This window comes from Chrysoperla carnea, chromosome 1, assembly GCF_905475395.1.
Source record: "Chrysoperla carnea chromosome 1, inChrCarn1.1, whole genome shotgun sequence".
Taxonomy (NCBI): Eukaryota; Metazoa; Arthropoda; class Insecta; order Neuroptera; family Chrysopidae; genus Chrysoperla; species Chrysoperla carnea.
In genome coordinates this window covers 123217202-123233487 of record NC_058337.1, presented here as the reverse complement: position 1 = coordinate 123233487, position 16286 = coordinate 123217202, and the positions used below count along the sequence as shown (strand labels likewise).

Below are 16286 nucleotides of genomic sequence, written 5' to 3'. Positions count from 1 at the left end.
AATGTTTTTTTGTGATATTCCATCTTGTAAGAATTTTTATTTTATTTTATCAGATTAAATGATTCTTTACATATGTAACGAAAGTTTAAAGAATGAATTCGTCAAATGATTTTCTATTACATTTTTAGATGCAAACATTCTTTAGGAATTGAACCCAGGATATATCGATGTTGAGGCTAGACGAGGTATAAGGGTGGTTGTAAACCAATTTTATCTTACTCATAAATTTACATCGATAGGGAGTAAACTTCAAATAACGGTCATTATATCATTTTCATTTTAAATTTTACTCGAATAATGCTGCTATTTTTTATCTAGCAAGTGGGAAGTGAAGACTAAAACGGGTTTAAAGAGACTAAAATTATAATAATAGCTGGAATTTTTTAGTTAGTGTTTTTCATAGAGTATCTATTAACTGGAATATGGAAAATGCAGTTAGAGGAAGGAATCATCTTCCATGGACTGAATGTTTAGAGAAATTAATACCGGAAGAAATATTTTTGTTTTAGAGAAATTAAGGAAGAATTATTCCGAAAAATTTTGTTGCGTATATCAAAGAATCTTTCTATACTTTCCGCAATACATAAATATGAATATACACATAATATAGCTGCTTACATAGGACTTGTACAATACGTATTTTTTATAACTGCATATACGCTTTAAAAATGATTATACAATTCTAAAAAATACAATATGTACTGGTTGTTGATTGAATAAATTAGACACAAGTCCAGTATATCGAATTTAAAACAGGAAATATTTACTAATTTTTTTAGAGAATCTATTTGTGTCTTCTCGATGCAAATCAAAAACCCCCAAGTTCTATTAACTAAGAAGTACCCCGTAGGATTCTTATAGAAAGTGGCTTTTGAAATAATTTTTTGGAAATTTGAGAAATGTGTTGGTAGAATAAAAACAGTAGAAAAAAAGAGTCAATGGCCATATAGAGCTCAAAAGTTCTTAGTTTTCGATTTTATTTATAATAAAATCATTCCTGATGGTTTCCTTCAATATAACAAATATCCTGAGAATTTTGCGACCACCTCTTGATCCATGTGACCAATATTTTCATGTAACGAAAATTATAGCAAAAGAAACTCGTCTTTTCTTAAGATATATTTAAAAGAATCGTTTTTCCAAACTTTACGGTCAATTTAATAAACTTATCTGGAACTCTTTCTAAATTGATAAATCAACTCATCTTCGTTCCATACCAAATTTATTTACATAATGGCTAATTATTCAGTGTACAATCTGTTTAAATAATGTAATCATCTATCTTATTTGTGTATATGCATGCGTCGCAGCCAATTAGCTTCATTAGCCGTTCGTTTAATAGCATAGTTTTTTTTCTAAACGGCGCCGTTCAACTAGCGGCTTGAATGATATTCAGCCGTAGAGTCCAATACAATATTTAATGAAGTGACTGCCTTATACTTAGACCATTTGTACAATAGTGTTGACAACATTTGACAAAAAAGATTAAATATCTGACATTAAAATTGTGTATTTTCGAAAAAGTTCCATGTCATTTGGATCCGCAAAAAACTTGTTTTTTAAAAATTTTGTTTTTAAAACAAGCAAATATATTATTGCGTGATTAGCTTACAAAACTTGATTGGCTTGCCACAGTACAGTGTCTCTCAAAGAAATTGAATTTTCTGAAATTTCGTCGCCGTAGTTTGTATCTCAGTATTGCAACTCCTATCGTAAAAAACCAGTTTTTAATAATACCATACTTAATTCCAACTTTTTGTCACTACATATTGACAGTGTGTGGTTTTCAGCGCCAGGTGGGATAAAATGGAACTAAATTCCAAAGACCATGCTAGGCAAGTAATTAAACGTAGTCGATCTAAGTCATATCTCGCTTTTTCATTAAATGACTGAATATTGTTCAGACCGCTAGTTGAATGGCGCCGTTTAGCATTTGAGCTAGTATGAAAATTAACCGGCTAATTAATACAGTTGGCTGTAACAAATATATGCTTTTTCTAAAAATAAAATTAATATATATTAAAAAATGTAATTTTTAATATAGCTGTTAAAACTTCATAGAAAAAGTTGCTGTAAATTAAAGTAAACGATGATAATGATGTAACGGGTGATTCAGTAAAGTTTAGGTATAATTTTAATATAAAAAAAGAACAAAATAGATGTAAGATTCAAAAAGAAAGAAACAAAAAGTTCGAAATATAGGCCAAGTTTAAATTTTATTTTAATGAATCTTTAATTATAACACACATTTTTGTAAATATATCAGATAAATTTTGTTCCTAAAAATTTATTTGTCTTAAAATTTTCTTTCACAAATTTTACATCCTATAATTAAGTTATTCGATTTTTTGTTTTTTATTATATTTGATAACAGCAATAATAGAAAATTATCATAATTGAATTTTTACAGATTACCGTATTTTTAATTGAAAGTGTTTTTCAACTAAAAAAAAAAAAAATATTTAAAATTGAATCTAAACTTAAAGTAATCATAATGTATATTTAAAAAAAAAAAGCTGTACATAATAAATTTTTACCTAGAAAATATGAAATATTTTGTATATATTTGTAATATAAAAATTCTATATATATATATATAGATAAGATTTAAATTTAGTTTTTTGAATACACCACGATTTTATGTTTTTTTTTCTCTTTTTCTTGCAGAATGATTTTAAAATTTAAGAAAAAGTAGGCTTATTTATTAGACACTAAAAAAAAAATACATTAAAAATAATTCTTGTATATTTGATTTATTAATGCATATAAGAAAAAATTTTCAAAAAATTGCAAAAAAAAAAAAAATTAATTTTACAAAAATAAAAAAACCTGTGTATATCATTTAAAAAAAAAGTAATGTAAATATTGAAGAAAAAAAAAATTAAAATAAACAAAAAAAAAAAACAAATAATCTCTGATATTTAATATATTCGCAAAAAATATACCAATTTTATACAAAGAATAATAATATTTATAGTTTTTAAATAATTCACACGAATAATTATTATTAAATCCACAAAAAAAAAACAAAATGCAAATTTGAAAAATAATAATTAACTTCATTGAATTAATCATTTTTTTTATATTAATTTTTAGTAGGACGGCATAACAAAATAAATTTGTACACTTTGTGTGAAGAAAGTATAAAATTTTTATCATTTTTAGTACATTAGATGAAAAAGTTTTTTTAGATATTGGGTCACTTTAAGATGGTTCTTCACTCATTTTTCAAGGGCGTGAAATTTTATAATTTTTTTTAAGACTTCTCTTAAACATTCATTGGTGGAACAAAATATTTATAAAGAAAAGCCATTTTCCAGAAAAGAATGGTTAAAGTTGCATTTGAATTTCAAGCACTACGATTATACCCTTTACCCTATCGATTTGAAGTTTGGAAGCGTTATTTGAAGGGAGCTCGATATCTTAAAATCATGCTCATACAACGTACCAACAAAATTAAAAATTGTTTGATTTCTTCACAAAGTGTATAATTATTTTACTTGTTTATGTAATGCCACTTCACTATTTTGAAACTTGTATGGTTGAGTACTTTGAATTTGGGCAGCGAAATATAGTTTTTTTTTTAAAGAGAGATGTGCTGGAAATGGATATTGGTCAGTACTACTATACAAGTTTTTGAAGATGTTTTCTAGTCTAAACAACACATCATATTTCAAATTCGCTGCACAAAATCATATAGGAAAGTTCACTACGTGAAAACAATTTTTTATTTTGTATTTTTGAATAAACGTTTTTTTTAAATTACATTTGACGTCTAAAACAAAGCGTCCAAAATTTTTTCATTTTAAATATAAAAAGGACCGTATAATTCTATATTTTTAAAATAAAAATTATGTATAAAACTGTAAAAAAAAAGTATAGTTTATAAAAACGAAATATTTTCATATTTTGTAATAAAAAAATACTCTCTATTTGCATTAGAAAAAATTTATTAAAAGAAAAAATTGGGAGCTTTTTGTAAGAAAAAAAAAATATTTAAAACAAATAACTTTAAATAATAATAAAAAATATTTTTTTATAATGTTAATATTGATAATGAAAATAAATAAATTTTCAAGCTAAAAATGTACTTAAACAAAATGTTCGCGCTAAAATGTGTATTAAAAAAAATTAAACAAAAAGGTCCTTTTTTATTGTGGAAGCATCATAAAAAAAACGAATATATAGAGATGATTTTTGTGTAAATTTTTTTCGAAACTATTTAGAAAAATTCAAAACGACTGAATTATTTTCCACATACAGACACACACACACACACATAATCCCAAGTAATCAGATATTTTAGTCGAATCAATGAACAATATAATCTTTTCGTTCTCAAGTACAATCTTAATTGAAAATGCTTCTTTTTGAAATCAGAAACATAATTATAATTCAGAAAAAACGGAATTTTTATTCCTTTTTATACATTTTTAAAAAAAATAACTATGGTTGATGATTTTCAAAGTTGTAGAAAATAAACTATACTAAAATTTATCTATATGAGATTTACGTTCAGTCTTCTTAAACACAAAACTTGAAATTTTTCGACATAAAATCAAATTTTATATTTTAGAATATTGAAATATCTTTGAAAATACTTAAACAAAAGCTGATAAATTATATAAAATTTATTTTCAACTTCAAAATTCTTCAAATTACAAACAATAATTAACGAAGTTCTATATCGTTAATAGTGTCCAAAAACTACGAATCCATGAATTTTTTTTAAATATCACAATAAAATCTTTTCTGGCTTCTAATATTTAAATTATATACAAAGTACCTAGAATATGTCATGCAACATATAGTAGAGGACATAAGACTGATCCTTGTGGAACGCCTGGCTATTTGATATTCAAAAACAAGCATTTTCAACATTTTAAAACTGTTCTTGAGGATAAAAAGTTTTATTGAAATATTGGCTTTGTATCTTTAATTCTAAATTGTCAGTATTGCAGTTAAAACCGCAAAATTTGTTGTACCGTAAAAAAAAACCACTCTGTGTATAAATGATTATTTCTTTGTTGTTTCTTTTTTGTTGTAATATTTTTACAAATTAAATTTTAAATGTTTTTAACTTAAAAAAAAAAAATGAATTAGAAAAGTATGTTGTTTTTTTTCTCAATTTTTTTCTATATATATTTGCGTATAAGGTGAGCGCGCGCTACCCGTTGCGTTTCGTGTTATAATGACAATGTTTATAAAAAAAAAGAATTAATAAGCAGTAATTAATTTTATTAGTGTTCACAATTTTTATTAATTATTTGTTTATTGTATAATTATTAAAAAAAAAGAATATATAATTATTAAAAATATCTCATCGTGTGAAAACAAAAACAAAAAATATAAAAAAAGTAAAAAAATCCCGCTCTGTATATTTTATGTAATGCTCTTGAATAAATGCAGATAATTATGTTTGTATAAGCATAAATCATACACACATTTAAAAAAAATTTATATAATTGAATATACCGAAAATATTATTATTTGTATTTAGTAAGTTGCAAAAAAAACTTTGTGGACAGGTTATATAGAATAATATTAAATTATATGTAAAAATTATTGATTGAATATATATTGTTAATACAAAATATTTAAATTTGATTATAAATTTGTGTTTGTTATTTGTTTACTTTAAATACCCTTGTACGAAGAGATAAATTTTTTTAGTACCATGGTGGGTCCACAAGAGCAGCGATAGTCAAGATCTCGAATTTGTCTCTGACGCTGGGCAAAATATTAAGAATTGGCCCTACTTGACAATTTGTAGTAGGCTGAGTGAAATTTTGATTTCGGTTAAGTATCTCAAAAATTGTGATCCATCACCCTGTATGACTGTGCAAAATTTCAAATCGATATTCCTATAAATAACGAAATAATGAGGGTGTCTTCATCTTAAATGCGACACACTGTATATTCCAAATAAAAAATTTGAGTAACGAACCAACAAGTGACTTTGTGCCAGCGCAGCGAGCTCCATGGTCTAAGGCTCTAGTCAGGTCAAAGGTAATCTAATTGACATGAAAGATGGAGGTTTGTGTTTAGCGGGTGGACTAAGCGGAGCCAAGATTAATATAGCTATTAATGACATGGGGTGCATGCGAGCTCCAAGAAATAAGTCTAATTGTCCGAGAGATAGGAGTAAAGTTTGTGTTTAGCAGGCAGACTAGCGGGCGAGCAAAGCATATTATAACTATTAATGAATTAAAGCTCAATATTAATAATCGATGATCAGATGTTATAATCAAATAAATTGTAGGTGAAGCGAAGTCTGTCGGATCATCTAGTTTAGAGATAAATTTTTTAAATTCGACAACTAGTATAGCGTTAAATTTATGCGCCACCCAGGGCCGAATTAACCCTCAACGGGGCCCTAGGCAACCATCAATTTGGGGGCCCTTTTTCACGTCCGTTCCCTTCTTTTTTCGATTAAAAAATACAAACTTATATCTTTCATAAAAATTTCATTGTCACAATGTAATAATATCAATAAAATTACTATCTACATTTTAAACATGTCGTTTTCTACATTTGTTTTCGGCAAATTCATCAATTATATCATCAATATCGATTTTGTTCAATAAATCTGACTCAATGCTAGTGTCCGACCGAAGGTCGATTTTTGGCCGAAGCCGAAGCCGATTAATCGGCTATCGCCACAACCTTCGGCCGAAGCCGAAGCCGAGCCGAAGCCGAAGGTTTAAAAACATGATTTTAAAACTTTAATCTTAAAGTTGATCTCTAGAAGTTGATTTAGAGGTTATGATCTTGAGAAGTTGATCTAAAAGTCAATCTAAAGATGATTAAAAAAATTACCTTGAAATTTATTTCAAAATAATAACATTTAGTACAATTCGTTCAATTCCGACGTTTGCTAAGAACCTTCGGCCAAAACTTCGGCTTCGACCTGAGTTCAGGCCGAAGCCGAATGTTTGACCGAAGGTGGTTTTTTTAGCCGAAGGTGGCCGAAGCCGAAGCTTCGGTCGGACACTACTCAATGCAAAGTATACCTAACATCTCGAGTCGCTCTTGTCTTGTTGTAGCTCTTTCAGCAGCTTTGATTCTTTTTAATTGCGAGAAGGGTCGTTCGGCAGAACAATTTGTGGTAATTAATGTTAAAAAAATCCGAAGAGCTATTTCTGTGTTAGGAAATACATCGGCTAATTCATCTTCCATTAGAATCTTATACAAATGACTATAGAGTTTTTTGTGCATCAGTGTATCTGGAGTTCACGTAACTTTGGAATTATTTCATTTCAATGAAAAATTCTTCCAAATCTCTAGAATAAAAACGACCTAAGTTATTTTTAGCTTCGTGGAGGTCTCCATCACTTAGAAAAAAGTTGATGAAAAATGCAAATCTTTCTGAAACTTCCATATACACTTTCGCACGTCGTTTGAGTTTTATTTATTTGAGTAAAATTTATTTTCAGTTCTGATTATATTTTTCTTTCATTCTCTAGAATTTTATATTTGTAAGAAAATTTTAGAAGTCTTTTTCATTTTTCGGGGGCCCCCTATGATCGGGGTCCCCATGCAACTGCCTATTCTGCCTACTTGTTAATCCGGCCCTGGCGCCACCTCTCAAAGAAATTTGGATTTAATTTGACGCGTGTAATTATTTTTAAATAAAACGAAAATACTTGACTACGTCATCAAGGACAAATCCACAAAATTAATTAAACAAAAAGGTAAATAATAATTAATGAAATTATTAAACTTTTAATAAAAATTGATTTTATATGAATTATTTATGTGTACAGGTTAACCAAAATGAATGATACAAATAAAGAATGTATTGATACATCATTTGATCAAGAAATACATACACTTCATGAAATAAATAATGAGCCATTTGAGATAATTACAAATACCTCCGATAATCATTTGAAAACTGTAACAGTGATTAGTGATCAACAAATTGTTTATAGTAATTATATACCGAATACTGTATCAACTTTCGAAATACCTATTACAATTACTGAAACGGATTCGAATAAACAAATTAGCTATGCAACAATGACAAATGTACCGTTTTCGGACACAAGTGGGAAATTTATAATTCATATCGAATCAAATGATAATTATTCTACAATCATGACTGCCGCCGAACATGAATCAACTTCAATACCGGCTATAAAAGAGAAAAAAACTTATACATGTAAAAAATGTAATCATTTTTTTACAAATCGTTTCGATTTAATCGTACATGAACGGATTCATGAACCGTTAAATACCGAATTTCCATGTGTACATTGTTTGGAAAAATTTACAACGAAAAGTAAATTAATATCGCATAAATGTAAAAAGAAAGAATTAAATAATACATTCAATTATGTTTGTGAAACGTGTAATCGAAAATTTAAAACGTTAACGCTGTTAAACGCACATAAACGGACACATAATATACAAAATCGGAGTTTTATTTGTTCAATTTGTGATAAAGGTTTTAGTTTGGAGATGAATTTAAAGGCTCATATAAATATGCATAATGGTGAAAATAAATTATTAAATCGCATAATTAGTAAGACTGATAAATTATTTGAAGTGGATACGTATCCATATAAATGTCGATATAATAATTGTGATCTAATTTTTGAGACAAAAACCAGTTTACAGATGCATATTAAAAATGTTCATAAATAAAAATATTTTTTTTTTTTATAATCAACATTGTAGAGTTTATTCAAATTAAGATGAACCTTTCTGTGGGCTGTATTATCAGGACACAGAATAAAAATATTTAGCTAGATTTATAAAAATTACTAGCTCGGATATCAAGCTAGTAATTTTTAAACCCGCTTCACTGGGTATAAAAGTAATGGTAAAGACTAGTAAGGACCACCGTGTTATAGCCTTCACTTCCCTCGATCTCACTTACCCCCCTTCCATAACACTCGAAATAGGAATAGGGATTGTTTTACACAGGTAAAATATATGTACAGTTTTCAATTTTTTTTATTAAATGTAAAATAGTCATTCAATAGTCAAATAGTTTTACGTTTTCTTTTTTTACAGAAAACTTTTTAATTAATGGTTGAAAATGATGCTCATAGATAGGCGTAGTGAAAATGTCAGACTAAATTTAATTAATTGATTTATTTAGAAAATATATATCTTTATAAATTATAGCCCATGTGTTAGTCTGATGTATGAGCTTTATTTTATAGTTTCAATCAAATCCATTATTATTAAATATATTAAAACCAGTACTAGTCTTTCTGGAATCAATTCAAACTTGTGACAGACGCTACACTTTCGCAGACACTCTATTGAAGCCTAAGTCCCCCACTTTGATAACTCGGGATAGGCTTAAAATTGAGGACACGGTGCTGACTATAACGCCTATGAAATTTTCAGTCTTTCTGAAATGACTCACTCAAACTACGCTTGGCCGCAGACATATTATAACTATAATTAATTTGAAATTTATAACCAGTTGATAAAATTTTCAGCTTTTCTGAAACGATTCACTAAAACTACGCTTGTTCGTAAACCTATTATGAACAGTTGATAAGCTTAAATACAACAAATTTTTAAAATCACTGTTCGCTTAATTATTAGAAAAAAAAACTTTGTTTAGTCAAATTCAAACTTCTAGATCCGTACACTTTTGACCGATGTCATCACGGGAATGTGGCCAATAGACGCAAATGGGAAAAATTAAAAATATTATTACAAATATGCAGATAAAATCATTTTACACACTTACTGCTCGATTTGTCTTGTATTTTTAATATTTATCTATTTACAAATATTTTACCATATTTTTTTAATCATGTCAATACATCAAATAATATTTAAAATATATTTTTTGGATCTAGAGTTATGAGTAAAAACTTTCAAAAGCTATTTATTCATACACAGTGTTTTTCATTTTGAATTACCTAAATATTCAAGACTATAAAAAATGTCAAAATCAGCAGCTTCGTTTGGTGTAAATCAGATAATCCAAACTGAAAAGAACGCAGCACAAAAAATAGAAGAAGCACGACAGCGTAATTATTTATTTTTTTTACATATTTTTATTTTGTATTATTTTTCAATTTAACAAGGCAATAAATAGGGTAAACATCGAAAGGTGTAGAAGTTTTGAGATATTGATAGAGTAAAATTGGAATTTTTATATTAAGAAAGTTGTAGAAAATGAATTTTACTACAGAAGTTCGGAATGAAATTGTAGAGAATTGTGTAGGTGCAGAGAACCGATATCGTTCTTCCCCCCTCCCTCTACTGGGACAGGTGCCAGGCTTAGGTGTTCTTCCACCCAGCCAGTGTTCTGTAATAGCCGCAACAATTTTGATAATAGAGATATTTGAAGCTATATTAGATCTTCAGAACGCTTACGATTGTAATCACATCATATCTGTCTTGTAGTACCACAAGTGCGTTCCTCCCTCCATCTAAGATTGGACTTTTTTTAAGATATCCTTATTTACGAGTAGCTTGCAGTTCGCACACGGAACTCCCGATTATCTATGTCTGTGTTCGGCAGCGTTGTCCCATTTCATACAAGTTTGTCAGCTTCACAATTCCTGGAATATCCCGGTACTCATACCAGATCTACATTAATTTGTTGCGACAGCTCAGTTAAATCCTTATTTCATTGAATTATAATTAAAATATTAATATAAGGTCGAGTTTTACGATTAAAACAAGCTGAAAAAGAAGCTAAGGAAGAAGTTCAAAAGTTACGTTTAGAGCGTGAAGAACAATTTAATAAATTTAAGGAGCAAGCCATCAGTCTTAATAAAGATGCGGAATTACGTGTGGAAAAAGCTGCAAAAGCAGCGATGGATGACTTGGAGCATAAAGCTAATAGAAACAGGTCTAAGGTAAATTTTTTCAAAGTGTTATAATAAAAAAATGCCCTTTTTCAAATATTCAATGGCTACCTACTATAGCTAACCCCTATACCATTGAGAATGATCTCACCTCGAATCTAAAATCGGTTCTACTTTTTCTGGAATCAGTTTAAACTTGAGACAGGCGCTACATCCTTGGTACTCTATTATGGCCAACGCTCTCCACTTTGCAAACGCGGAATAGGCTTACGATTTAGAGCGTGGGGCTTAAAATCACTTTAAATTTCGTCTTTCTGAAATGACTCATTAAAACTAAGATTGGCCACAGACCTACGAATAAGAAGGAAATTTAATTAAAAAATATTTGTTATCTAGGTAATAGAAGATATTTTACAATTAATTTGTGATGTTAAGCCAGAAATACATCAAAACTATTTAATTCATAAAGATAAAACTAGAAAGATAATTCGCCCTGATGATGCATTTGAAGGAAACATACAAACGATATATTCATCACAGAAAGTGTCACAAAATATCACAGATCAATATGAAGTTCGTAAAGAAAAAGAAAATGAGAAAGTTAAACCTAGAGTACCCAGAGAGTCTTTTACGGTGACAACTGATTTGTGTAATTTATGTAGTCCAGAAACACGTATAGAAGATGGTCGTGTCTGTGCAGCTTGTAATCCAAACGCTACATTTAGTGATCCTAAAGAGTTGGCTGAATGGAAATGTCCGGGTATATTGTGTGATGGAGGTGGAGCAGATATAGATAGTGAACAACAAGAATATACTCCAATAAATAGAGCAGAAACAATATACCAAAGGACACCATTTACTGATGTTAAAAGTTTAATCAGCGAAGAAAATGAATACAGTATTAGCGAAGGAAAAGATACCGTCGAACACGAAGGAAGTGGTAACATAACAGATGAATATACGAAAAGTGAAAGTTTTGTTAAATGGGGAACTGTAGATGAATATACAAAAGAAAATGAAAATTATCGTTCAGATACTGTTAGTACGGCAGAAGAATATCATGAATTAAGTCACAGTCAACGTGTCAAGTCCAGTAGTATTAGTTCTTCAGGATATCCGGAATCAAGTGATGATCAAATCGAATCCCATAATATTAGCTCTTCAGAAAATCATGAATCAATTCATGACCAAGTGCTGTCCCATGATATTAATTTTATAATGGAGGAAAATCGTAAGTTAATATAAAATTTCTAGTTAAATTTAAGATATTCGCTATTATTTTTGATAATATATCGGTCGTTTTTAACAAAAACGAATGGAATGTTAATAATACAAGCTGCTCTTTTGAATACCAACAGTGGTGGATTTACACTAGGGGCAGTCGGGGCTAGTGCCCAGGGCGGCAAATTTTCTAGGGCGGCAAAATTTGGAATGTGAGAAAATATTTTCTATACAATATATAATTAACTAAATCTTTTAAATAAACATTTTATTTTTCAAGAAATATAATTTATGCATTATGTATCAAATCAAAATTTTGTATATTATAATATGGAAAATTTAAGTGAAAACTATTAAAATAGTTTAATTAATTTATTTCCATAAAGGTTTGCAAAAATAAAATTTCATATTTTTATTTTCTGGAATTGATAAATTAATATACTTTTTTTGAAGAATTAAAAATATTTTCAAATTATGTATGTCTTTTTGATAACAGAAACTTTAATTGATCAATGAATTTTCCTAAAATTGGAGAATTATCAAATAATACTAATTAATTTTAATTTAAAAGAACAGTAATAAATAATATGTAATACATAATAAATTTTCTGCAATTAATTAGTTATTCTATTTAAAAAAAAATAAGATATCAAAACAATTAAAATAAAATTTCAGTCATAGGGCGGCATTTTCTAAAGTGCCCCAGGGCGGCAGAAATTTAAATCCGGCCCTGAATACCAAAAATAGACCGGATCGGATTGGATATATGGGATTTTGAAAAAATTCTTGGTCTGTACATTCGAGCGTTAAGTCTATTTTGGCGTGAGAAATTCAATGTCGTATTTAGGAGCAGATTTCGCGTACGATTTGGATATTTTTCTGAAATCTTTCCCTTTTACGCAGTCTGTTTCGCAGCATCAGCCACTTCGATATCCTCGCCAAGATCTAGATTATCTCTTTGAAGTACTCGACTCAAAGGCAAAGAAATAATCGGGCTCGAAATATTCTGACTAAACAGTGGAAATACTTTTCAAAAATAAATGCATTTAACAGGACTACATTATTAGTTAAATTTACCTAGAGAAATTCTCAATGGGGCGAGGGGCTGAGACCTCCAAACCCCCCTCTGTGTGTATGGTCCTGAATCACACCATGGAGATAAAAATATAAGAAACGATAATAAAATAGATTCCAGGGTTTTTTACACCGGGGTGCCGTTTTTTTTCAACTTTATTATTTTGTTACTTCAGATTTCAGTGAATCAAGTCACAATCAAGTCAATAATACTGCAGAATATCACGAATCAAGTCACGGTGATAAACAACATGTTAAAGGTGTTCCAGAATTAGAAGTCGAAAAAAAATCAAAAGATGAGAATGTTATAGAAAATGAAAATCACTTATTTACAACATTAGATTTATCAGAAAATCCATCTGAAAGAACCACTATAGTTATAGAAATTCCACGAATTGGGGATAATTTTCATCCAACATTACCCTGGAAACAAACACATTGCCGTAAATGTTCTAGGAACACCGGAACTCGAAATATTACAATTAATTTAAATTCGATGAAAATTGGTGAAGAACCAAACTCAACAAAAGATTCTAAACTAAAAGAAGAGCCACTTTTACAAACGGAAGATGATATTGTTACTGTAAATAGTGGTGAATTGAACATTCCTCGTGGCTGTGACATAAAAACTCCAACAGCTACAATAAGTACTTCATCGTTTAATGTCAGTACTAATGACGATAACGATAGTTTACATGAGCCGGAGTTCTAGAATGACTAAATTTGTACAATGTGTTTTTATCTAGACGTAGAAATATATTATACAAAGTTAACAATAAGTTTTGTAAAAATTATTTAGCAGCGGTTTCAAATTTCTTGATCGCTCATTTTCAGAGAAGTGATCATGAGGCTAGAAGTGGTAGACACGTAGAAATCACCGGGAAGTAATAGTGTATTCACATCGCACACGATGGTCCAAGACTGGACTGTTGATAGTGTTACTGTAGATATATTAATGGATTGCCAATGTGCAAAACATTGAGCCGAGCCCAGTAACGACTTCCAGTTAATAAGTTCTGGGAGAAGCCAGTTTGAGATGAATCAGGTGCTTTATTAGCAACCGGTCCTTTTTAAAACACGTTGCAGTCCAGCTGGCGTCCATTAAAACCAAATATATTCGAATTTGGTCGCCGCTAGTAGACAATTAGGCGTTGTAGCGAAATAATTCCTTTCCACGAGAATAGTCGATATTGGCTAACGCTGTCGATCTCGTCACTGTCTTCGTGTCACTACAGTGTTTTTAATAATAACGCATCGTCTAATAAACACTTAGATGTCAGTAATAGAGTCCAAATCTGTGAATCACATATTTTTTAGATAACTGATAATCACTCGATGCGTTCTAAAGGATTTTTTCAGTTTCAAAAATTGATATTTTTGTATTATTTAATGTGTTTAGAAAACACTCAAAAAATTATAATAATATGATCATAAGTTAGGTACATCTATTTCCAGAATTTCAATTTCTCAATTTCTTCATTTTTCGAAAAGTTATCAGAGAAAGTTGAAAATATGAGGTTACTGCGGTTTCGATAGCAGACAAAGTCGATGCAGACATTCACAACAAACAATTCTTTTTTATTCGTATCAATCCGATTAATAGAAACAAAGATATTCACGAAAACGTCACCAAAGAAAGTAATGTAGAGAAAAATTGTTTCCAAACCGCGTGCAGAAGTTCGTGCGGAACGTTCCGGAACCAAAACACTACCTTTCTTTGTTTTTTACAACAAAAGAAAAAAATCAGCCTTCTAGAAGTCTCTCTAAAAATACTCCTTAAACTTATATCTCGGAACTTACATTTTCACCACAAATCCTCCCGAACTGAATAATTCCAGAGGTATAACCAAGAGAGCTGCAAATCTAAAACTTCAGAGAATTTAAAGATGGTCTAAAAGTAAACGTCTTCATTTAAATCTGTCTACCTGTTGGTTTATCTTTTGGCTTTGAATGCCCAAGAGCATGATAATACAACCGGCAAAGTTTTAAGTATCTTATGAGTTTCGTTTTCAAACAATCTGATAAAAAAATGAATAAAACAATTTGATCGTAAAAAAATTTTTATTAAAATTTATAAGTAGGTTTCAAAAAAATGAATATTTTTAAATATCAATCTTACCATAAAAGCTAAATTTTTAAGTTTTTTTAATTGCGGGCGCCACCTTACAAAAACATTAATTTACTTCAATATAAAACAATCATGGTAGCGTTCATAAAACAAAATTATTTATTTACAACTAAGCGCAAATTTGCTGACCTCGATCTAATTCGAAAGTGGTCTTATATGAGGTGTAAGAGAAAAAGTAAACACATTAAATACATATTACATTATATAATACATAAAGTATATTACATCAGTACGACCCGACTAGATCCAAAGTGCGTTTGAACTTTCGAATGATTATTCTAGCGTTTCAAAATCATACTGGCCAGCAGCAGTATGATGATAACATCGTTGATAATGTTAAATACATAGAATGAAATCTCCAACCGTGATGGACAGCATGTTGACATGTATTTAGGAACAGAAGCTATATAAGCAAAACGAAACGTAAACATGTTGAAAGCGCAATCAGTTTGTACTAACATTAAAGTAACAAAATTAATTAATCAAAAATTATTTGTGACCAATATTTGTGAAACAGCCATTGTTTGTTACTAACTTGTTCATTGTAGTCATAATAATTACAGATAACAAGTAGAACAAATAATATTATAATTCTGGACGCGTTCATTCGACACCCAAAAATTATTATTAAAATATCAAGTTATAAAATCATTTAAATTTCATGAACGCAACCAATTAAAAAACTGAAGAAGGGTACAAATTGATTATAATTCATAATTTAAATCTCTACAAGAAAAAAATGCACCTAAACTTGGTACTTGAGGTATGAAAAACGTTGACTTTTTATTATCGACATTAGTGACAAAAAGTTCATGTGAATGTTCAGAATGCATACTCTATCAGTAAATTCACACAGAAAATGGCGGACCAAGCACGAAATAATCGTTTTGAGCATGATGGGCATACCTTTAAGCCTAATAGACTTGTACACCCACGTACAGTTCCAAGACAAACGAAAGGGAACAATTATCAGGCTTATTACCTCACTAAGCTAAGTTCGATTGCCTAATGGTACGAGAGCTGGTAATGTTTTCGAGACTTTATCTTAAGAAGGTTGAATTTCGAATATTTCTTTC

General features: G+C 29.4%; 2 protein-coding genes across 2 annotated transcripts; both read left to right on the top strand.

Annotated features, from left to right (window-relative positions):
* Positions 1 to 7578: 7578 nt before the first annotated feature.
* On the top strand, positions 7579 to 8649 carry LOC123294140 (histone-lysine N-methyltransferase PRDM9-like). The gene is made up of 2 exons (XM_044875236.1): positions 7579 to 7694; positions 7767 to 8649. Exon 2 carries the CDS (start codon positions 7777 to 7779, stop codon positions 8647 to 8649), a length of 873 nt encoding a protein of 290 aa, XP_044731171.1. The 5' UTR covers positions 7579 to 7694; positions 7767 to 7776.
* A 1219-nt stretch (positions 8650 to 9868) lies between these two features.
* LOC123298072 lies at positions 9869 to 13809 on the top strand. Its single transcript, XM_044879972.1, has 4 exons — positions 9869 to 10001; positions 10639 to 10838; positions 11184 to 12018; positions 13259 to 13809. The coding sequence occupies exons 1-4, from the start codon at positions 9914 to 9916 to the stop codon at positions 13792 to 13794; spliced, it is 1659 nt and encodes a 552-aa protein (XP_044735907.1). The 5' UTR covers positions 9869 to 9913; the 3' UTR covers positions 13795 to 13809.
* Positions 13810 to 16286: the final 2477 nt, after the last annotated feature.